At 38.7% G+C, this 24,282-nt stretch overlaps 1 protein-coding gene across 1 annotated transcript in view; it reads left to right on the top strand.

The window, feature by feature from the left end:
* Positions 1–16,591, top strand: part of LOC311054719 (uncharacterized protein) — a gene marked incomplete at its 5' end in the record, with an annotated part of 80,910 nt that extends 64,319 nt beyond the window's left edge. Inside the window, 33 exons of the mRNA XM_084070722.1 lie at positions 1–22; positions 624–630; positions 893–1,039; positions 1,279–1,490; positions 1,589–1,689; positions 1,805–1,923; positions 2,014–2,169; positions 3,010–3,218; positions 3,488–3,573; positions 3,865–3,992; positions 4,646–4,771; positions 5,068–5,258; positions 5,374–5,462; positions 5,658–5,788; positions 5,920–6,044; positions 6,298–6,415; positions 7,173–7,391; positions 7,529–7,699; positions 7,809–7,967; positions 8,091–8,140; positions 8,275–8,407; positions 8,807–8,889; positions 8,995–9,124; positions 9,823–10,013; positions 10,540–10,630; positions 11,155–11,281; positions 11,400–11,593; positions 12,007–12,162; positions 12,438–12,574; positions 13,023–13,174; positions 13,413–13,507; positions 14,514–14,736; positions 15,724–16,591. Of these exons, the coding sequence (XP_083926848.1) occupies positions 1–22; positions 624–630; positions 893–1,039; positions 1,279–1,490; positions 1,589–1,689; positions 1,805–1,923; positions 2,014–2,169; positions 3,010–3,218; positions 3,488–3,573; positions 3,865–3,992; positions 4,646–4,771; positions 5,068–5,258; positions 5,374–5,462; positions 5,658–5,788; positions 5,920–6,044; positions 6,298–6,415; positions 7,173–7,391; positions 7,529–7,699; positions 7,809–7,967; positions 8,091–8,140; positions 8,275–8,407; positions 8,807–8,889; positions 8,995–9,124; positions 9,823–10,013; positions 10,540–10,630; positions 11,155–11,281; positions 11,400–11,593; positions 12,007–12,162; positions 12,438–12,574; positions 13,023–13,174; positions 13,413–13,507; positions 14,514–14,736; positions 15,724–15,800 (4,355 nt within the window). The 3' untranslated portion in view covers positions 15,801–16,591. The remainder of the gene's footprint in view (positions 23–623; positions 631–892; positions 1,040–1,278; positions 1,491–1,588; positions 1,690–1,804; positions 1,924–2,013; positions 2,170–3,009; positions 3,219–3,487; positions 3,574–3,864; positions 3,993–4,645; positions 4,772–5,067; positions 5,259–5,373; positions 5,463–5,657; positions 5,789–5,919; positions 6,045–6,297; positions 6,416–7,172; positions 7,392–7,528; positions 7,700–7,808; positions 7,968–8,090; positions 8,141–8,274; positions 8,408–8,806; positions 8,890–8,994; positions 9,125–9,822; positions 10,014–10,539; positions 10,631–11,154; positions 11,282–11,399; positions 11,594–12,006; positions 12,163–12,437; positions 12,575–13,022; positions 13,175–13,412; positions 13,508–14,513; positions 14,737–15,723) is intronic.
* Positions 16,592–24,282: the final 7,691 nt, after the last annotated feature.

Below are 24,282 nucleotides of genomic sequence, written 5' to 3'. Positions count from 1 at the left end.
TGCAAAGTGACCTCAGCCAACGGTGAGTATAGCTTAATGTTTACTAGCAACCTTTTCTCTCTTTGCTTCTTCTCATTGGAGACAATTCTGAAATTAATCAAACTCACTCTCTTACAGAGAGCCAAATGTGCAGTGGTGTCAATAGGTGAGTGTCCCCTGATTTCCGTCACGATTTGACATGTACATGCATACTCATCCATGCAGATGCATCGTTTCTAAGTTGATAGAATTTCAACTCTTGAGTAGAAGAGAGATATGAGAAAGAGAGGACTATACGATAGCTGTCAAGAATCAGACTCAAACTCACAACACTGTGAATACAATATAAACTTTTGGAGCCCAATAGACTCATTCTTTAATCTCTCAAGAACAGATTCACAGCGGCGCTACTAGTGAAAAACGCTGGGGGGCGCTGTTTTTCCTTTTTCTTTGACGATGGGTTCCCAGATTGCTCATTCTTAAATACTTTGCCTCTATTTCACAGCACTGCCTTGGAAAGCTACTTGGGCGGAAATATGATCGATTCCATCTGCAATTTCAGCATTCAACACTATGCATGCCTGCCTCAGGTAGCTCTTACACTCTCCCAGCAAAAATGTTTTTGTGTTTTGTTGCTTAACAAGTTGTCTGGTAAGATGCCGGATTAGTGGTTTTATTAAATTCCTGATCTCAAATCCATCTTACAGTGTACTGTAGAACATCAAAATGTCAACGTCTTCTCTTGCAAGTTAAAACAAACAAAAAGACAAAAACACAACCATGCCGACACATTATTGCATGTTGCACTGTGGGATGGGCCAAGCTGACTGAATAGCGTTAAAAGGCTGCACTGTTTGTACAGACATAATTCATCTAAAGCTGTTTGATTTCATGAATGTTTCTGTTATTTCAGCAATTCAAGCTCAGTCCAGAGCAGCTGTCAATGCTCATAGAGTGCAAACTGTCTGACAACATGAGCTACACCAAAGAAATGTGGAAACTGTTCTTCACCAAATTCTCTGCAAATCTTGGAGATGCTCTTCAAATGCTTTCAAACACGGTAAAGACAATGGCTCCCCCCATCCTGAAAAGCACACGCACACCCGTGCTTGTGTGCACGCAAACACGTTTGTGTGTGTATATGCTTACGCTTGCATGCATGCTGCATGTATGTAGGATATATATTAGCCAGACAACATTTATGTAGGTTCATATACTAAACACCTGAAACAATAACAGGTCAATGCATTTGAACATTGTCAATAAAACCTCATGAAGAGATTTTGTTTCTGTCCACAGACTTTCCTGCCCAAAGGTCCATCCATACCTCTTGTGCTTGATGTACTCAGGGAGGTCACTGTCGATCAGTTTACTCCACAAGAGCTGAAAGATACGCACTTTATACAGAAGTGGTTTCAAAACAATCTTAAGCCTTTCCTCCCCCATGCATCTGGAGAGTTTCTGTCTTGTCTCAGCACCAAAGACTTTAGCTGTGAAACCTACCAGATTCTGTGAGTGTAATTACATTGGGTGCTTAGCGCTTTTTCCATCCATATGCTTACTATGTGTGTACTTTGTATCTCGTATTCATACCTGTTTACCTTTGCAGAGTGGCTGCTCTGGGTCACCAACCAGCTCTCGACAGGCAAAAGCTACAGATGATCTACTCCAACTTCCTTGCAGCCTATTTGAGCCGAAATGACACAGAAGGTGCTTGTCCCTTTTGTTCTAAAATAGACAAACTAAACAAATTGCACATTCCATAGCCAACAGAAATAATCATCACATGTAGACTGTCTTCAAATGCGTTCATTGTTTATTTCAGTTCCCGGTTGTATCAACAATTCAATCAGCATCACCTACTCGCTACAATTGGTCTTTGGCCCTTTTATCCACGTTGTACCCCTTCCTGATATCATGCAACTCCAGACAAATGTCTCAGTGGTAAGTACCACTTCAAGCCCACTGAATTTACTGTTTTATAAAATAGACGTACTACTGCGGGAGTAAACTGTTTTTTTTCTGAAAATATAGATGGATACCATAACCCTGCTTGGTCCAGAACAGTTGGCTCAAGTTGCTACCATTCCTGGGCAGCTGAAGGATACTGGAGACGTCAATGCTATTCTCAATCATGTGCCACCCAGAGATCTTGCATCGTTCTTTGACGTGTTCTCTCCTGTAGTAGAGGTATTGTCACTTCAAACCTGCCGGCATGATTAACTTAACTGTAACTGTATATTACAACACAATTGCTGATAGTTGTGGGAATAAAAATGATATGACTAAATAGAATTAACCACAGGAATGCTAGTATTCTGGGCACTTAGTAATTGACAAACATCTGGTGAAAATAGGGGAAAAGTAAACAGATGAGCTTGTAGAACGCCTATTTCCAGTGAAGAATGAAGGTGTAGAGGGAAAACGTATAGACCCCTAGGAGAGATTTAGGTATTTAAATTGTTAAATAACATTGTGAATTCAACAAAAATTAATGTAAATTAATCTGCATTTACCATGTAAATATATCTGCAGTCAGCAAGTGATGACTTGTAAGAATTAACCAGCTAGTAGAAAATGAACAAGATTGTCTTACAGTATGTGTGGTTCAAATGTCAACATGTTCAGGGTTTTACACACTGGCACATAAACCCCTATGTGCAAATGTGTACCCTGGATTCATCTAGTCTGGGTCTACTGTTCCTAAACCTACTGTAAGTTGGTGACTCTGGAATGGCCTACCAGAGGACCTCATGTTAACTAGCTAACTGGCACCCGTTTAAAATCACTTTTAAAAACCCATTTCGACAAGAAGGCCTTTTACTACCATTATGACAGCAAGCACTTTCTCAATTTATGTCATTGTTATTGTGTCATTGCCTTGTTGCTCTGTTTCTGATGCATTGCATTATTGTCTTGTTTAACCATTGCCTTTAACTCTAAAAGCACTTTGTAACACTGTTAAGAAAAGTGCTATACAAATAAAGTTTAATATTATATTGTTGTAACACTATTAATTGATGCTTACAGAGAGTCCCTCTACCAGCGGGTGTATATTCAGCTCTGCTGCAGCAGATCTTTACACGGGCCAACCTATCAGATCTATCGATCAGCGACACTGAGGTGATGATTTGGTTGGAGAAGAGACTCAGGCCATTGTTTCTGAACCTGACAGTGGAACATGTGACACCACTATTCAACATAGTTAGATATAGATCCTGCAACACCAGCCAACAAGTGTAAGTTTGTTTTAATAGTTTTAACCAGACACTGTCTTCATGTGATGTCACATGCCATTTTTTAGCCATTATGTGGTGCTCAATTCCTTTTATTTCTGTTTACTAAAAGGAACTTGTTGATAGACTACATATGTCATCAATAAAGTTTTATCTTATCTTTTAAAGTCCCACCCGCCGATACCATCACCATGTTTTCAGATTGAATAATTGTGGGTGAAGTTTTTTTGATTGACCACTAAGGTCTTTTCTATGTTTGTGTTTTTCCTTAGGGTGGCGCTACTGAGTGGAATCCGGCCAACCCTTTCCAGCAGCACACAGACTGAAATCCAGCAACAAATCCTGAAGTCTCTCACAGGTGCATTTTATGAAATTGAAAAGCTTCACTAATAACTAAGAGCATATAGATGCTAATATTTGAATAACACACTTATGTTTCTGTGGTGCTAGACCTGTGGTGTGGTAACTTTGTTGCTTGATGCACTGTCACATTCCAGTTAAACAACTGAATGTCAGAATTATTTTTATTGTCTCACACTTGTGAGGAATTAGCCTACAGTACAGTAGTCTGCACATTACACTGACAATGTCAGTTAAGCAGTTCATTACAAAGTTTATAACACTGTATGTGTTTCTTTTACCCCCACAGGATCAACTCCATTGCGTTGCTATACAAGCAACAGCTTTATATTGTTCCTAAAGTCATCTTTCTACGACTTTCCATTGCCACATTTGACCAACATGCTAGCTCTGATTCCACCAGGTCGACAGCAAGAGGTAAAGGTTTGCTTTGATATGTAAACGTTACATGTTTTGAATGCACTCCTGTATACTGTACACAGTAAAATCCTCATTGTCCATCTATCCATTTGTACCTCTCACAATGTACAAATGTAACCAAATGGACCCTTATGGGTCCAGAATTAAATTAACCCTGTGTAGCACTCAGTGGTGGATAAAGTACTCAAATGTTTTACTTAAGTAAAAGTATCAATACTGCAATGTAGAAGTACTCTGTTAGGTAAAAGTCTGGAATAAAACATTTACTTGAGTAAAAGTACAAAAGTATTGCTATCAAAATGTACTTAAAGTACCAAAAGTAAAAGTACTAAAATGTTTGAAAATAGCAGGTCTACAAGCTCACAACACGTCGCGATGCGACGTGTTGTGAGCTTGTGGATAGGCTATTTTCAAATAGCCTAGGTATAAAATAGGGCTAAAGTGATTAATGTATGTTCTATAATGTAATAATTTACACCTGCAAAGTAACTAGTAACTAAAGTTTTAAAGGTATAGACAATTGGAAATACTCCAGTAAAGTAAAAGTACCTCAAAATTGTACAGTACAGCACTTGAGTAAATGTACTTTGTTACTTTACACCACTGGTAGCACTGCACCGGTTTAATCTGCACCATGTCGTTTGTCACAGCTGATCAGCACCATCCAGCCCTCTGAGCTGGGCTCCTACCTCAGACAACCAGACACAGTGGACAGTGGGACAGAGCTCTGCAAGCTCTTCCGTAACTTCAACCAGATTCTCGCCTTCCTGGAAAGAGTAAAGGGCTCATTTATACTTTGTTGTTTTACACACATTTATTTTCAACTGACAAACGTGACGCTCTGTACTTGGTCCGATCTTTTTTCCCCACTACACCAAACAAATCTCTTCTCCAAAAAATAGGCAATCTACAAGTTCACAGCGCAATGTGAGCTTGTAAATCGCCTATTTTCGGGCAAATGTCACCCCAGAATAAGGATTGCTGCTTTAAGGACATTGTCAATGGCTGTCTTCAACCATCAGCTCCCTGACTGTACTCTGTGTATTCTAACCGTGTTATATGACTCCTGCAGGAGGAGCTTCCTAATGATGCAAGGAGCCTTGTTCTGCCCTGCATTTGGCCTCTTGCTTTGAGCACAAGTAGTGAAGCTGAAGTTGACCGCTGGTTTGATAAAAGCTTGACAAACTACCTGCAATTCCTCACCATGGATCTCCTCAACTCTTCTGATACGCTCGGTGCCTCCTGCTTTGCATTTAAAAAACTGTAAGCTTTCATTTATGCTGTTTAGATAGAATCAGCAATCTGTGGGAAATAGCAGCTTTATTACATTGTATGTAGAGCCTGGATCAAAGAATGACGAAGTGATTTTATTCCACAGTGTCCCCATTCTGGGAAGGAATAACACCAACAGTTCCTTTACACAAGATGATGCATACAACACTATAAAGACCTACCTGCATACAAATGGTACATATTCCTTTTAGTTATTTAACAAAACTGTGACTAAAATGAAATAGCTATTGAGAGACATACATAGGGTAAAATCCAGAAGTGTTAATTTAACTCAGGACTTAATTAAGACTGCAGATGTTGCCGTGTTTTTACAACCTATTTGACAGATTCATGTCTTATATTTCCTTCTTTTTTATCTTGAACTTCTAGGTTCATCACCAAAATGCTTCAACGCAACTGATCCTAAACTGAACTCCACTGACTGGTTTGCACGCTACATTGGCACCTTCATATCCTTTGTGACGGTGGATGACCTTGAATCATTTGCTCCAGAGACTGTGGTATGTTATTGTACAAATCTACAGTAATATACAGTAGCCGTAACCATCATTTCAGACCCAGGAATCCTTTTGTTAGTACATTTTAAATGTCAAATCAGTGTAAACTTACAAAGTATGCCATTTTGTTGCAGTTACAAGGGTTTGCTGTGAACGCTGCAAACATTGAGCTGTTTAAGGCGAATGACGTTCCTCAGACTGTGACAGACCGCTACACAGAACTTATCTATTTGGAGAATCCTAATTTCAACCCACTTCAGTGAGTTCTGATTAAAACCCATCATTGCACCATACACAGTACAAGCAACAGTGAGGTCCATTTGGGTAACTGTTTAACACTCACTCAACTCAGCGTTAAATTATTACTGTGAGACTTTTATTGTGTAACATTGAAAATACTAATTCTACAAATAGCTAATATAGTCAGTTAGTCATGTTATTGACTAATCTCGATGTATTTGACTTATTGTCATTTGGAATGAAATACTTTGGGTTTGATCTTCTATTCATAGGCTTCCATCCACATTCCAATGTGTTGTTCCAGCCTCAGTCTACACTACTCTGAGTGAGGCTCAGAGTGTCTCTATTCTGGGAATCCTAAGCAAGTCATGCACAGATTTGGACCCTGCGGTGAGTAGCTTATATTTATTAACATGGGCAGTATCAGGTTCAGTAACATGGTCAGTATCAGGGTTAGTAACATGGTCAGTATCAGGTTAGTAACATGGTCAGTATCAGGTTAGTAACATGGTCAGTATCAGGTCAGTAACATGGTCAGTTTCAGGTTCAGTAACATGGTTTGTATCAGGTCAGTAACATGGTCAGTAATATGGTCAGTATCAGGGTTAGTAACATGGTCAGTATCAGGGTTAGTAACATGGTCAGTATCAGGTTAGTAACATGGTCAGTATCAGGTTAGTAACATGGTCAGTATCAGGGTTAGTAACATGGTCAGTATCAGGTTAGTAACATGGTCAGTATCAGGTTCAGTAACATGGTCAGTATCAGGGTTAGTAACATGGTCAGTATCAGGTTAGTAACATGGTCAGTATCAGGTCAGTAACATGGTCAGTTTCAGGTTCAGTAACATGGTTTGTATCAGGTCAGTAACATGGTCAGTAATATGGTCAGTATCACGTATCATGCAACTACACACAATTCAGCTCATACCTCATTTGACTGCAGCGAAAAAATGTCTAGGATGAAATGAAGAAAATGTGTACTTGAATATACATATTAAACTGCCATCCACCTCAGTGCCCCCCTTTTAAAGATATTGCTTCCAGCACCTCCTGAACTTCTCTGTACGCCCCCTGGGGGGCTGTACCGCCCCGTTGAGAAATACTAAGTTATGATCACTGTATTACTGAAGTTCTTTACTTTACAGGTATCATCTGCACTCACATCAAATCTTCAACATCAAACAGTCAACGCGGCTACGATCAGTACTTTGGGTCAGGCCTGTACAGGATTTTCTCCAGCCCAGATCACTGCATTCCCTCCATCTGTGATCGTGCAGTCTCTATCAACACTTGAGAGTGTATCAGGATGGAGCTTCAGCCAAGCTTTTACTATCATACAAGTCCTGATCACTGGAAACTACCAGGTAGCCACTGTTCAGCCTCATTTTGCTTAGTTGTATTGAGAAGATACTACCACCAGTCATCTCTGGTTTGAATGTCTATGATTCAATTTGCATTCAATTTGAATTAAAACAATTAATAATGTAAAATGTTCTCTCAGATCAACACAGCTAGCAATTTGCTAAACCTTGGCTCTTTGGTCAGTGGGCTATCTACACAAATGGTATCTTCCATCCCACGGGTAGAGGTGCTTACAACTGCTACCAGTGCAACATTCGTCACTAACATGCTGAGTGCATCACAGATTGTGCAACAGACTTATGTTAATCAGGTACAGCTAAATAGCTCATTGTTTTTTTGTCATTGCATAGAGCTTTTCTTTTACCTTTTCTAATAGTGACGCAAAACCAATCTCATTGACCTTTTTCTTTGGAATTTAGATTGTTCAAGTCAACTCTGCACCAGTACAGTTGTTAGACACGGTTCCAGATGACATGGCCTTCCATATTCCCCGACACCATTTTTCCTCTTTCACATCAAGTTCAGTGACCCAACAAATTCTTCGAAAGTTTAACAAGAAAAAATGGAAACGTCAACAGGTAAAGCCGATTTTAAAACCAGTAACTGATGCCCAAAATTCAGTTTTGATCTTTAAGATTATCTACTCAGATTTCATTGTTCTGACTTCTAATACTGGTTCTTATTTTGTGCTTTTGTTACAGGCAGTGTTGTTCTTTGGCATAGTTGCAAATGGATTTGATGAGCCTGATGAGTAAGTGTAACATCAGGAGGTTGATGGTCACTCATGAATTATATTTAAAAAAATATATACATGGTCATGCTGATCATTTGACTTTTAATCTCAGTGACCGCAATAACATTAGACGATCATGTATTTTATTGCAGCCTTTCTACTGAAGTGCTGCAAGGATTCACCTGTAGCCGAATTCGGACTTTCTCCAAAAAAAAGATAAGGCGTCTGATAAAGGCTTGCAGGAGGAGGTCTGGACGTCGGAGGGTAATTCTCAAGGAAACACAGGTAAATGTTTATGTTAACCACATGAAATCTAACGTTCCTATTCTTGGACGCTAAATGTTAACCCATTAAGACCAGAGGCCGATTCTACAAATGCCTTCTAAATCAGTAGTTCTCACACTTTTTCGTGCCATGGACCCCCAAAATGATATGTATTTGGCCGCCGATGCCCCATCTGAAAATATTTTGTGCCAGGGAACCTCAGAAGAGAATATTTGATTAATTCTAAATTATAAAAAAACTATTTACCATAGGGTGTAAGTGGTTAAAATGTTAATATCTGACTTGTTTCATTTGACCATGCCTAGCACATAACATTTTGCCATTTTAGGACATGGGTTTTCTTATCAAATCAATGGTGTTACAACAATAAACCATAAGGAACAATCATTTGTCTTGCAGCTGACTTGCATGAATAACAACATCAAGCAAGAAAAGCCTCAGGACTTTTCCAACTACCCCCCAGATATGTTGTTGTACCACAAGTGAGTAGGCCTATGTCACTACTGTTTTGTTATGGACATTCATTTCAAGACATGTCAATCGGAAAACTATGTATGACATGCATGTGTGTGTCTGCACCCACACAGCTATGACAATGTCGAAAAAGCCAACTGCAAGTCCTACTTTAGAGCAGCAGGACATGCAAACTTTGAAGTCTTGTCCAGCACTCTGAGTGGGAAGAAAGCTGATCTGTTGAAGAATGCCATCAGCTGCTTGGTGAGTTCTATCAGAAATGTGTCAACATGCAGTGAATATGAAATATCAAGTCAATATGTGAGCATGCATGTGAGGGAGAGGTGTAGGTGGAGATGACTATAAAAGTTGTCTTATTCATCATAAAACAAAACAAAAACATCTAGCATTGATCAAAGACTGATACAGTACTTATGAATATTAGGACCCTTTATATATTTGCCCATGATTTTCCATTGACTACAACATACGATAGTTAAAAGATATATACATACAATTAAAGCTGCATTATGTAACTTTCCTCTTCTACCCTGGTTTTGAACCCGGTTCCCTGCACAAGTGCTGACATTTTTACTATCGAGCTAATAGAGCCTGCCTGCTTGCTCAGACATTGAATCTTGGTCAAAATTTGTGTCAGATCCTGTGTCTAGATGAGACATGACATTTGACACGATCTAAAGGTTACAATAGAAGAGCAGGGAGACAAAATACAACCACCCCATTTGTTATATAATATAACAAGTTATATTGTATTAACATACTCTAGCATACAGATTAAATTAAATTAAACACAATTAAATTGTATTCATAAAAAAATGGTTACATACTGTAGTACCTGTAATCAAAATGTTTTTGTTGAGTATTATCTAATTGGTTGACTACTAGGCTGTATCCCTTGTGAGAAGGAAACTAACCTCGGTCCATCATCTGATTTATCGCAGGGCATAAGTGGAACAAACATCAGCCAAGAAAATGTGGATGTACTTGGATCCATGTCTTGTAATTTGGATCCAAACTTCATTCAGAATTCAGACTCTTCCATCTTGGAAAAACTTAAGGACTGCAATGATCTGTCTGATCAGCAGATTGTAGCCATTGAGAACAGACTCATAAATGGCAAGACCAAGTATGGGTAGGTACAATTGTTTTGGTATTTATTGTCTCCACCAGTCCGAAGGTGTGGCCGAGAATATGTTTTGCACCCTGTCTGTCCGTCCGTCTGTGTGTCTGTCTGTCTGTCCGTCCGTCCATGTGGCCGTGTGTCCGTGTGTCCGTCCGTCTGTGGACAGCTAATCTCCGGCACCGTTGGTCCGATCGACGTGAAACTGTGCACACACACTCCCTGGAAGCCCCCCAGCAGAATTAGCTACTATATAGATTCATAATCAGTTTAACCACTTTAACACTATTTTATACATCAGTGATTCGAAAAATAGCCGGCCTAAAAAACTCTCAGCGCGTCGCGTCATGATGCGTTGTGAGCTTGTAGATCGTCTGTTTAAAAAAAAAAACTTGAAAAGATTTAACACAAATGTTATGGGGTCCCTGGCACCAAATGTTTTCAAATGGGGGTCCACAGCTAAATATATGTTAATTTGGGGGTCTTTGCCATGAAAATGTTTGAGAAGCACGTCTAAGCTGTCTGTCATGTGTTTCAGACATCCCACAACATGGAACGTAAAGACTCTACTGGGTCTAGATCCTCTGCCATTGTACATGAGAGAGAACTTCTGGAGAAGGTTTAATAAGGTACTACTAATTGCAATTTATGCTCTTTTATTATATGTTTCTCACACCATTTTTGTGTTGTTTCTATGTGACTGTTTGTGAGTTTGTAACTCTGTTTTAAAAAGTGCTATAAAAATCTAATGTATATTAATAATAATAATAATAATTATTATTATTATTATTATTATTATTATTGAATGGGTAATATGAAGGCTAATTTCAAGATGCAATCGCAGATTATAGATTTTGTTCATTGTAATATACGGTAGTTACCATTGTAATTACAGCACAATGTTAAGCAGGTAATTGCTAATGATACATTAGATTCCTAATCAGTTATGATTATGTTTACTTGACCTTACTGAAATACACTACCTGGAACCATGGTTACTTTTTCCATGTGTACAATGATCACTATAGTATACTGTAGTATAGTATAGTTCCTTGCAGAGTAACTAAAACAATTAATATATCATCTGTCCAATCCAATACTTCAATTCTGAATTACAAGTATGATTGAACATGAAAATCCTGTTGATTAACAGCGAACTACAAGGAAATTCTTGAAAAAGTTCCTGAGAAAACAACGAAGGAACAAAAGAAAGAGGAGGAAGCTGAGGAAATTGTTCAAGCAACTGAGGAGGGCAAATCTAAGATCTAAACGAGAAACTGGTAGGCAATCATTCTTTAATGTTTCTTTTCTATATGTTGTAGGCAGTGGATTCTTCACTGTTACATGATGAATAAGGCAGCTTCAAAATATCGCTAACCTATATCTGTTCTTTTTTAGTCAGTGGATGTCCAGACACATTGGGCAACATCACTAAAGTTACAATAAGTGATGAAGCATTCCCCTACGGATATGATGTCACCACGTTCAACCACTGTCTGAGTGCCCAAGTGATAAAAGAGAACTTGGCAGAACTTGCCGGTAAAGTTGAAGAGGACGAGTTCAAAATGGTCATTCTAGAGAAGTTACACAAGGTAAAAATCATAAAACAATGGTTAATTTGCTTGGACAAGAGGCATTCCATAGTGTGATGCAATTACTGTATGTTGTCACAAGGTGTCTCGAATGTCAAAGTCCTATTATATTTTCCTACTGGAAAAAGCTAAATATCCCCAAATAAGATATTGCTTCCTGTGTGCAGTAATTTACTCACAAGAGCAATGCTTTTAACAAAATCACTAGCTTTTGAAAAACAGAACTACAGTGTGATGTAATTGTACCACTTCATATATACCGTAGTACATAGCTGTATATATATTTGACACACGGCTACAAGCAAATCAAAGCTGTGCCCTCCCTCTCTCTATTGCTTAAAATCTGTTTTTGGTGAACATTCTGTTTAACTGGTGGACAAACGATAATGTTTATTGAATGTTATATTTTCCAGGCATCTCCTCGTGGCCTCTCAGATAAGGAAACACAACTGCTTGGCTCGGTTTCTCGTATGGCCTCTGTTGAACAAATCCAGCAATGGAACATCACAGAGTTAGATACACTGGCTGCACTGATGGACTCCTCTGACGGAGAATGGAACTCATCTCAAGTATGAACACGAACACAGCCACTGAAAAACTGCACTGTAAAACCCTCAGAGTGTTAATTTAACTCTGATAGTAACCAAATGGACACAGGATTTGACTGTGTACATATCTCAACTTTGCACACTATTTTCATTATTATTTTTTTTTTCACTATTTTACTTTTCTAATACAATTTGTATGAATGTATTTATTATTATTTTTTTTTTCTGTATGTATTAATCAATCAGATATTTGTAGGATGGCAATTTTATAATAATAAATGTATTGTTTTTTTCAGAGCAAGGTTATTATCACTAAGTATCTGAGTGTTCCTGGTAATACCCTTGGGTCCGGAGAACTCAACGCTGTTGGAGGACCAAACCTATGTTCTCTAGACGTCAGTGTGTTACAAGGCATTAACAATGGCAGTCTCAAGTAAGGACAATTCATGTGTTATTGATGCTGACTTTATGATTAGGGCAAGAGTTTCACAATCAACTGCATTGAAATGACTTTAAGGGGCGTGAAACCCTAGGCCGATTCAACATGGTTGATCTCCACACGACAACACTTGATGCGTCAACGTGCTCTAACCGGAATCTCCACCTCTTTGCTGTCATAGAATGGAATTGAAAGGGACATGTATGTTTCAGTCATGCATGCCTGACCATGCCCGTAGTCAACCTGCCATGTTTTTACCCTATTGCATTTATAAACCTGATCACAGAAAACCTGAAAATAAACTACAAAATCAGCCTAGGGTTTTGTCTCCCTTTTAGTGGGAGTTGTGGGATTTTAAGGCTTGTGAATGGTAAACCCATAATCCTAATAGTCTCTTTGCGTATACTGTACAGTGCAAAACGGTGTATTTTGTACTCAACAGAAATGCAGATGCATTGGATATCACAAACTGCTCTTCTGACCACAAGAAGGCGCTGTTTGACGTGGCCAAAACTGCTTTCCCACTCCCCTCTACAACTACAAAAACTGAGACAGATGTGCTGTCATCCTATCAGTTGCTGGAATCATATATGCGTATGTTTTTTTAATGATCATCATCATTTCTAATTTGTTTTACTTTATCTGCAATGTGTTAAGTACAAGCATGAAGAAAATCAGATATTCAACTTTAATTTCCGTTTAACATTGAAATTACTTCAAATTCAGGGCTGTTGGAGAAATACAGGGGAGAGGGAGATATATCAAGCTTGTGTTTTTCAGACATTTAAAATGCCCATATTTGTAACACTTGTCAACCTTTATGCCCTTTTAGCTGGTGCTGACAGTGCCGTCGTAAAAAGCCTGTCTTCCGCCAATGTCAGCATGAGTATGGATACTTTCCTGAGTTTGAATCGACTTGTCATCTTGGTATGTGCTAATGCAATTATTTTAAAATGACCATACTGGCGTCTATACATGTCATTGTTTATACAGCCATATATTGAAGACATGCATAAACAGACCATTTTCCTGTTAGTTAGTGGCCAAATTTTTAGATACTGTGTTTTTTTTTTATGGAGGAAACAATTGGAGAGGCAGCAAGGCGCGGTAACATAGTAGAGTAGATTCAGACTCTCAGCTGGTTGTCCTGAATTTCTGGTAGGTCGCTGCCAGCTGATTAGAGTGAGCGAGAGTGCATAGAGTGCTACTTGACTTAACCAATTAAAACTGGGAAAGCATCTGTAATTTTATACTTTGGCTATTCAAAAATAGCAGATCTACAAGCTCATAGTTTGCAGATCTGCTATTTTTAGAAGAATCGTGAAAATGTTTGCAAATCTTTGAATATATATTTTTGTAAAGCAAACATTTTTAACTTAAATCTTTGCTTCTGGGGGTTCCTGGAACAAAACATTTTTAGATGGGGGTCTGTGGTCAAATACATTATCATTTTGGGGGTCCTTGACATTAAAACGTTTGAGAACCACTGATATAGCAACATATGTTTTTCAGAAAACTGTTACGATTTAGAAGACATTTGTAGAATTGGCCTCAGGTCTTAATGGGTTAATAGCTCATGTTAGCCAGAAGAAAATGAAGCACAGGATGCATGGCTCAGTCTGGGATCATTTCATAGAGAAGGACGATGACACAGTTGATATTCTGTTCTATTCTAGTGTACATTTTGTGAAATGGTGCTCAAATACAGTGGCAGCAAAAGCATGCTGAAAATGTCACAAATATATTCAATGACGTTACACTTTGGAAAATAATCATCAGTAATGTGAAGTATATCATGAGTGTCAATGGGCGAAGGCCAGACTACCAGTATTGTCCTTTAATTAAGTGTTTTTCACCATTATGTATTCAGAGCTGCATTATTGAGCACCTCTCACGTAACCTTTAATTTATTATTTTATCATTATTTGAATAGGATCTCACAGTGAGTGAGGTACAAAATCTCCTTGGTAATAACATTGATGACCTGAAGACCTATGAGAGCCACAGCAGTGTGCAAGAATGGACAAGTAAACAGCTACAGACTGAACTTGACACATTGGGTATCAATATGACTGGAGGAATAACTTCAAATACTGAAGTGGCAACAAACACAACCACCACTGAAGCAGCAACAACTGTGGCCACATCAGCCTCGGGTAAGTTGTGACAGACGTTTTTTTTTAAAATATATATATTTTTCATTTATTCTGCTTAGTTCAGAAAATCCTAAACTGGCTGCAACTATCGATTATTTTGTCCAGAATGTCAACATAAACAGTGGAACAAAGCCAAAATACAGCCAGAATTCCTGCAGGGAAACACACCAGCACAATAGTATAGTGGCTGATAGAGGGAAATGATGGCTTAAATTGTTTTGTATATCTATAAATAAAATAGGCTAAAAGTTACACAGTTTACCTTTAATGTCCCTATCTAAAAACCTTGATGTTAGTCCTAAAACATTTGTCAGTCGCTTTCTAAAATACAACCCAGATAATTCACTGATGACTTTGCTGCAACGTTCCATATTTAGCTTAACCTTCAAATCAGAGGTTTTACCTATTTTGTATTTGGCGCCAAAAATATATATTTTCCTAAGGTGTAATGATAGATTGTTATAAGCCAGGATTTAACATTTGATTAGGAGAACAGTATCATCAGCGTTTAAGAATAGAGCACAGTTACAGGCGTCCGTCATGTCGTGTTAACAAATAAACACGAAGAAATTATAATTGATGATTTTTTTATAATCAAATAAATATAGTCCTTGTATGCTACTGTGTAAAACAACATTATGTATTTTATGTGTGTATATATGTATATAATTAAACATATATATGTATATAATTAAACATTATCTGTAATTATGACAAGTAATAAAGCCTAGAAATAATTGCAAATAATCGGGGACACAAAAAATATGTTTATCCATTTAAGCTCTGTATGCTTAGTCAAACTACAAATAGTGAGAATAGCCGATCTTCAAGCTCCCAACGTGTCGCATTGCAACATGTTGTGAGTGTGTAGATCTGCTATTTCTGCTATTTTTTAGGACTATTGAAATAACTGTTAAAATGTATTATTTGTTTATTAGTTTGATTATCAGTTGCAGCCCTACCCTAAAACCTCTGCTTCCCTTTCAGGTCAATTCAAAGCAACATCTCTTGTGATCATCTTTTCCATGGTCGTTGCGTTCATCCAAATGCAAGCATGGGAATGAAGAGTAGAAACATCATACTTTTCACTATTAACTATTTATCTTTCTGTTTCTGAATGGCCACACCATTTTGTGTGCAAATCTAGATGTATTTAATTTTTTTCTGTTTCTTTAAATTCTGTTTTTAAAACTCTGGTGCAATGGGATTCTTTTTAATGTATTTATTTTCTTCAACCCAAATAGACAGAAATCATTATGTTTAGCACTGAAATAAATAGGCCGATACTGCTATTTGCGATGTTAAATTATATAATTAATCTGTAGGAATGTTTTGGCATGTATGGTATAGGATAGTAATAGAAAGGTATAGAGGAGGGATATCATGCAAAAAAAAGATCCAGAAGCAGTAATCAGACTCAGCAAGTTGCAGTCATGACACAGTGCACCAGTGCATACATACATACATATATATACACACACACATACTGTATGCACATACTGCACGTGCACATACTGCACGTGCACGCGCGTGCACACACACACACACACACACACACACACACACACACAGTACATGGAATTTGGTGTATCCTCTATTTTTATGTAATTGTGATTATAGCCTTCATTATATTTATATGTAAATCAAAATCATTTTCCTTCCTATTTCCACTGAATATGTTTTAAAGATATGTAGTACACAATCACGCCTCAATTAGTTATCCTGGCTGAACTCTGCAACTTAAATAATGAGATGAACATGGTATGTGTTACTGTATGTATCTGTGGATAACAAATCTGAGGTCTGAATACAATAATAAATAAATGAGAAGTATACATTGCCTTGTCATCAAATTGCTTTAAAGTTCCATGCATGCATACCTTTTTGCTTTTCATCAGTTGGCACTGTAGGGCTGACCCCTCACAGATTCACTGTAGGGCTGACCCCTCACAGATTCACTGTAGGGCTGACCCCTCACAGATTCACTGTAGGGCTGACCCCTCACAGATTCACTGTAGGGCTGACCGCTCACAGATTCAAGAGGGCTTGTTCATAGGGTTGCCAACTACCTGAAATTCAAATAAGGGAATTATTTCCTTATTTTTTTTAATAAAAAACCCCAGAAAACCTGTACAGTTTTTGTATATTAAATTAAAAAAAATGATATATATATATATATATATATATATATATATATATATATATATATATATATATATATATATATATATATATATATATCCCCCCAGGACATTTTTAACAGAGTAGATGTAATTTCCAGTATTCTGGTGGATTTTGGGAGTTTTCAGGCTTTACTTACATAGGATCCATTAAAAAGTTAAAAGTAGCGATAAAAGAGCCATATTTAATTTAAACATTTTGCTCGGGACCCCCTGGAACCCCACCAAGGACCCCTGGGGGTCCCCGGACCCCACTTTGAGAATCAATGCTTAACGCTTTTGAAAGTCCTGAAAAAAAAAACAAGACTCGCGCAACAAAAATCGGCAAGACACACCATCTCCGGTTTACTTCCCGTATCTGCATAGTCTCGCGTCTCGTGTAGCTATCTGCGTGAAGTGGAGTTTAGATACGTGAAGTAAACCGGAGATGGTGTGTCTTGCCAAGTTATGTTGCGCGAGTCTTGTTTTTTTTTTGTCGATCTGCTCTTTTTGCTATTTTAGAATGTTTATGCTGAAAAGTAACAGTTTTGGCCATAATGAGGTTTCCGCCAGACAATATATTTATATTTATATTATTTTTATTGTACATGCAAAATTGCTGCTATACGAAAACGTATTGCTACTGCACTGTTTCTTATTTTCATTTTCATTTGTAATAAAATGTCACTGACATCACAAGGTATTCTTCATTTTACGTATGGTCCAGTATATTATTCATTCATATCAGTCACTGTATTCCAGTGGGGCAAGGCAGCCTACTGTAAGTCTTAAACAAAATATATAAAAACAACCCTAACCCTCAACAGTGGGATAAAATCAATATGGTAACGTCTTATGCAAATGAGCCATGCAGTCGAATGTAAACAAATCACTAGTGCAGTCTGGATCTGTCATGACCGTCATGGATGAACTTCAACCTGGTGTTTGCACTTTCTCCATTTTTGACCCGTTCATTCGTCTACATTTTTGACCCTGGCGAGGGTGGGAGTTGAAAGTGTGACTTTTGCTTATTCTGCTCTCCATAGGTGGACTGTAAGGAAGCTTCATTATGACCATTCACAGAGCTCCCAGCTTCAATTTCATTCCTTTTCCAGCCAACAAAAAAAATCCCCCTTCTTTTCCCTTCATTCTCCTCCCACATTTCTAGCCAATGAAATCTCCCCCTCGTTTTCCTTCCGCATTTCTAGCCAATGAAATCTTCCCCTCGGCTCATTTGCCCGTTAGCCAATGGAAACCCGGCCAATCAATGTGATGTTTACCCGCCTCCTACTTGCACTCTGAGCTCCTCAACGGCGGCCATTGTTGTTTACATGGAGGCTGAAACTCTATGCTACTCTAATATGCCACTAAATGAATTATAGGCACGGCAAGAAAATAATGACTGTCTTTTGGTGCCGGTTAGACCCCAATAACATTTCGATTTTATGTTTTGTTTTTGATGACATTAAGACCTGGATTTTTATCTGTCTCACTGACTGTGAAAGCATAGGCCATTATGCTACAGTGGTCACACAGCAGCAGCATACAGGTAAGCGAAATTTAGCGCGTTAGCATCGTCTATTTAAATCAGGGTTTAAAGGCTCTGTGAGGCAGTTTATAACATGGTAAAGCAAACGATTTTATGCTCAAATAACCTGGTGAGTTGGTGAATACAGTGGATTCGTTGTTAGATAGATCTGGGATTGTATAATTGTGTAGTTGGGCTGTCTGCAGCTTGGGCTTAAAGCTAACAACAGTCCATGTTAGACAAATGTAATGATTCATAAATATACTCACTGATCACTATCATGCTCCTTAGAGTGTTTTGCTTAGTTTAAGGGTCTGATTTGTTGAAAATAGCTGATCAACAAGCTTGTAGATCAGTTATTTTCAAATAGCTGATGTATAGGGTTTATAGTGGCTAGTTGATGCTATATTAAAAATACATTAAGTCTGGGGACCCCAACGATTGTCGTTCACCACTGTCATTGTCTACTGTCATTACCATAGATGGAAAGTGAAAAATGCTCTTTGGGAGCTTTGAACCCAGAACCTTTGGATTAAACGCCCCTGATTCACCTATTGAGCCACGCAGACACCATAGGAGATGAAATTGGGATTGTAATAGTTAACTCACCTTTCACAATTTCGATGGAAAGTGAAAAATGTTCTTTGGGAGTTTTGAACCAAGAATATTCAGATTATTAACCCCTGATTTATCATTTGAGCCATGGTTTGTACTCCTGACTCATGTGCCATGCTAGCATGCAACACCTTTGAGAATTTAGACGGAGAGTGATTTTTTTCCTTCTGGAATTTTGGTCCTTAAAATTTCTGTTTATAAACCCTTGATTCATCATTTGAGCCATGGTTTGTACTCCTGACTCACATGCCATGCTAGCATGGAAGATGGAATTGAGAATGTAATAATTAACTAAGAATGTGATACTTAACCCACCTTTTTGAGTTTAGATGGAGAGTGAAAAAGTTCTTCAGGAGTTTTGAACCCTTAACCAGCGGTTTATAAATCACTGATTTATCTCACATGCTAGCTGGCATGGAAGATGCAATAGAGAATGTATTACTTCACCCACCTTTGAGAATTTAGACGGAGAGTGATTTTTTCTCTTCTGGAGTTTTGACTTTCTGTTTATTAAACACTGATTTAACGTTTGAGCCACACTGGCATTGAAGATGCAACGGAGAATGTAATATTTAACCCACCTTTTAGAATTTACATAGAGCGATGATAATGTTCTTCATGAGGTTTGATCCCTGAACCTTTTATTTATAAAACCCTGAATAATACCTCGAGCCACACTAACATGGAAAACTCATGTAAGAATGCAATACTTAACCAACCTCTTCGATTTTAGATTGAGAGTGAAAAATCATATTAAGGCGTTTCAAAGCCTAAACCTTCAGCTTATAAATCCCTGGTATATCTCCTGAGCCACACTGACATGGAAGATGCAACTCTATTTAATGACTATAAGATATGACAATAACGGATTTGTATTTTGATGACATTAAACATCCCTCTGTTTGCTCTCAATGAAAGAGTAAATCTGGGTGCAGAGAAAAATGTTCCAACAGATCTGTTTTTTTAACAATAACTGTTGTGTTTTCTTGTTGTGTTCCTTGTTTCTTAGTTATTTCTTAGGTTTCTTAGGTTTATAGCCAGTAATTAACCACAACTAGCGAGACGGCTCAACTAAACATCAACTGGGGAGGAATTGGAAGTAAAGTGTCACTGCGAGTGCAAGCGAGAAGATCTGCAGGAACACAAAAGGCAAAATACATCTAGCCAGGACCAAGTGTGGAGAAGAGGGGTCACATGTGCAGCGCACAGCCTCAGCGGCTGGTGAGACGAAGGAAAGATCCAGGCAGGAAAAACCCCACAGTACTGGAGATTTCTACGCACCTGTGTCACCTCAAGACCTCAGGAGGGACCCACCCAATACCTCCAGCCTCTTGTTGGTTTAAAAAAACAATAGTTTACGGAGCCGGAGGGAGGAGTTTAGCCTTGGCCAGGAGGAGGAGATGGGCAGTGACTTGGCCACCACTGTCGACCCTGCCATCAGGAGGGTGTAGCGGTTCAAGGGTCGAAACACCTGATGATCGATGGTCCCCGCCTGAAGACATCAAATTTTCCTGGCCAAGGCTACATTCACCAAACGTGAATGGAGGAGAAGCATCGTTAGATGTAATTATAATCATAAAACTCTGGGCAACCAATGACTTCCAGGAAAGTCTGGATGGATACCGAGGAAGGTCGGTGACGCTGGAGAGACAGATGACCACCAGGAAGAGCCTAGCGTGGGTGTATGAGGATAGCAACCTCATGCACAGCACTCGCGAGAGGGCACCAACTCAAGCTATAGACATTAATACAGATACCCCCAGAGTCTCCCGTGAGGGGGGGAGTATGAGAGACTCAACAATACAAACTTAATGGTTTATAGCCAGTAATTAACCACAACTAGCGAGACGGCTCACCTAAACATCAACTGGGGAGGAATTGGAAGTAAAGTGTCACTGCGAGTGCAAGCGAGAAGATCTGCAGGAACACAAAAGGCAAAATACATCTAGCCAGGACCAAGTGTGGAGAAGAGGGGTCACATGTGCAGCGCACAGCCTCAGCGGCTGGTGAGACGAAGGAAAGATCCAGGCAGGAAAAACCCCACAGTACTGGAGATTTCTACGCACCTGTGTCACCTCAAGACCTCAGGAGGGACCCACCCAATACCTCCAGCCTCTTGTTGGTTTAAAAAAACAATAGTTTACGGAGCCGGAGGGAGGAGTTTAGCCTTGGCCAGGAGGAGGAGATGGGCAGTGACTTGGCCACCACTGTCGACCCTGCCATCAGGAGGGTGTAGCGGTTCAAGGGTCGAAACACCTGATGATCGATGGTCCCCGCCTGAAGACATCAAATTTTCCTGGCCAAGGCTACATTCACCAAACGTGAATGGAGGAGAAGCATCGTTAGATGTAATTATAATCGGTGTTTTACAGTTGTGTTCTTCACATATTTTAGAAATATATCTTCTTAGTTCCAGATTTAATTTACACTTGTGTACCTTTTACATACATGTGTCTCCATTGTGTTCCTGTTTGCCCTTCACTGCCAGTCTGTTTGTTGTATGTAGTTGTCTGTGAGTATCTTAATGTTTGATCTAGTCTCCTTGATTCGGTGCATGTAGGCCATCTTCTTGTGCTTTTACAAGTGAAACTGGTAGCACTTTACAATAATGACCCGTTATAAAGCATTTATAAACGTTTATAAGTAGTTTGTAGACTATTAACAAATCATTAACAACCTGTTTGTTGACATTCGTAAATGATTACTAAAACCTTTATAACTACAGTTACAAATCATTTGTAAAGTATTAGTAAGTAGTGAACTACTCATGAATAAGCCATTTATATACATCTGTAAAAGATTATTAAATCATTTGTAACGACCCATTCTAAAGCATTTATAAACGTTTATAAGCAGTTTGTAGACTATTAACAAATCATTAACAACCTGTTTATTGACATTCGTAAATGATTACTAAAACCTTTATAACTACGGTTACAAATCATCTATAAAGGTATTAGTAACTATTCATGAATAAGCCATGTATAATACATCTGTAAATGATTATTAAATCATTTGTAACTGATGTTACATAATATATACAAGCTATTGGTAGCTTGTTCATGTTTAACATATGCTTTGTTAAACATTCCTAAAGTATCTATAAATCCTTAGTACATGTTATTATGTGCCCTATAGTAAAGTGAAGACAGTTCATCATTTACAACTGTCTGTTAATGTGTTTGTTCATGTTTAACATGCTTTGTAAAACATTCCTAAAATATCTATAAATCCTTTGTACATGTTATTATGTGCCCTACAGTAAAGTGAAGACAGTTCATCATTTATGACTGTCTGTTAATGTGGACTTCCTCCTTACCTGTTGCAAACTACCTGGCTTTCATGAATGCAGACACCAAACAATTACTAGAATTATCATTCATGTTAAGCAAATGATGCGTAAGACATTCGTAAAGAGTATGTAAACCATTTGTGGTGTTAGGGACCAAAAAGTCACTACAAAGTACTACCAATCAACTCTAAATTGCCTGAAACAGGTTTTTGGGGGGACGATTTTGGCCTCCACACTTAGTGATTATTTCGGATTTAACTTTCGTTTCGGTGGTGACCAACTTTCGTTTCGGTAGTTTGATTACAAAATGTAAGTTGTGTAAAAAACAATCTGACTATACTAAGTTGTTATTTGTTTGTTTAAGTCAGGCTATACTCTACTCAGAGTCATAAGTTTACAAAATGTACTAAAGTACAGTGAACGTCTGTGCGGTTTGTCTTCATCACTGAAAATAACGTACATGTAAACTGATGTCATGTGCAGTTGGGGTGAAGAAACACAACCATTTCACTCCTAATAATACCTATTTGATTTGACATCCTGACTTGCTGCTGTAGCTGAGGCTTGAACCTGTTACCTGCGGCTCACTAGTCAGTGACTCTATCCATTCACCTACAGCTGTTTCTTTGGAATCTGTGGTTCTGAAACATTTTGTTGTCAACCCCCCAAATTGACATGTATTTGGGCAGTGGACCCCAATGTGAAAAGATGTAGTGTCAGGGCCCCCCATGAAAAAGATTTATATTTATGCTGTAACACATTTTTTTAAAGTTATTTGTCTTGTTTGTTGTTCAAGTCAAAGCACCAGGAAGGCTGTACTTGTCAGCCATCTGTTAGCTCAATGGGTTGAGACGCAGTATTCATGATCCAGAGGCCATGAGTTCAAATCCCATTCATGTCTTTCCTATGATTCTTTCCTTTGCAGACTGGCTTCCAGAAGATCAACTGAAAACTACAGGAAGGCTATACTTGTCAGCCATCTGTTAGCTCAATGGGTTGAGACGCAGTATTCATGATCCAGAGGCCATGAGTTCAAATCCCATTCATGTCTTTCCTATGATTCTTTCCTTTGCAGACTGGCTTCCAGAAGATCAACTGAAAACTACAGGAAGGCTATATTTGTCATCCAACTGTTAGCTCAATGGGTTGAGACGCAGTATACATGATCCAGAGGCCATGAGTTCAAATCCCATTCATGTCTTTCCTATGATTCTTTCCTTTGCAGACTGGCTTCCAGAAGATCAACTGAAAACTACCAGGAAGGCTGTACTTATCAGCCATCTGTTAGCTCAATGGGTTGAGACGCAGTATTCATGATCCAGAGGCCATGAGTTCAAATCCCATTGATGTCTTTCCTATGATTCTTTCCTTTGCAGACTGGCTTCCAGAAGATCAACTGAAAACTACCAGGAAGGCTCTACTTGTCAGCCATCTGTTAGCTCAATGGATTGAGACGCAGTATACATGATCCAGAGGCCATGAGTTCAAATCCCATTGATGTCTTTCCTATGATTCTTTCCTTTGCAGACTGGCTTCCAGAAGATCAACTGAAAACTACCAGGAAGGCTGTACTTGTCAGCCATCTGTTAGCTCAATGGGGTGAGACGCAGTATACATGATCCAGAGGCCATGAGTTCAAATCCCACTGGTGTCTTTACTGTGATGCTTTCCTTTGCAGACTAACTTCTAGAAAAACAAGTTAAAACCACCAGGAAACCTGTAACTCTCAGCCAACAGCTTAGCTCAACCGGTAGAGCGTCTGTCCAATAACATGACTTGACTTGACTTGAGTGGGTTCGATTCCCACTCGAGTCAAGTGTCCCCGGTAACTTGGGGCAACGGAAAAATTGACTGATATCCTTAGTGATGCTTCCCTTTGCAGACTAACTTCTAGAAAAACAAGTTAAAACCACCAGGAAACCTGTAACTCTCAGCCTACAGCATAGCTCAAC

This window comes from Gymnoscopelus microlampas (genome assembly GCF_963454915.1).
Source record: "Gymnoscopelus microlampas genome assembly, chromosome: 11".
Lineage (NCBI taxonomy): Eukaryota > Metazoa > Chordata > Actinopteri > Myctophiformes > Myctophidae > Gymnoscopelus > Gymnoscopelus microlampas.
The sequence above is the reverse complement of the archived record's forward strand: the minus strand, read 5'-3'. Positions and strand labels throughout refer to the sequence as shown.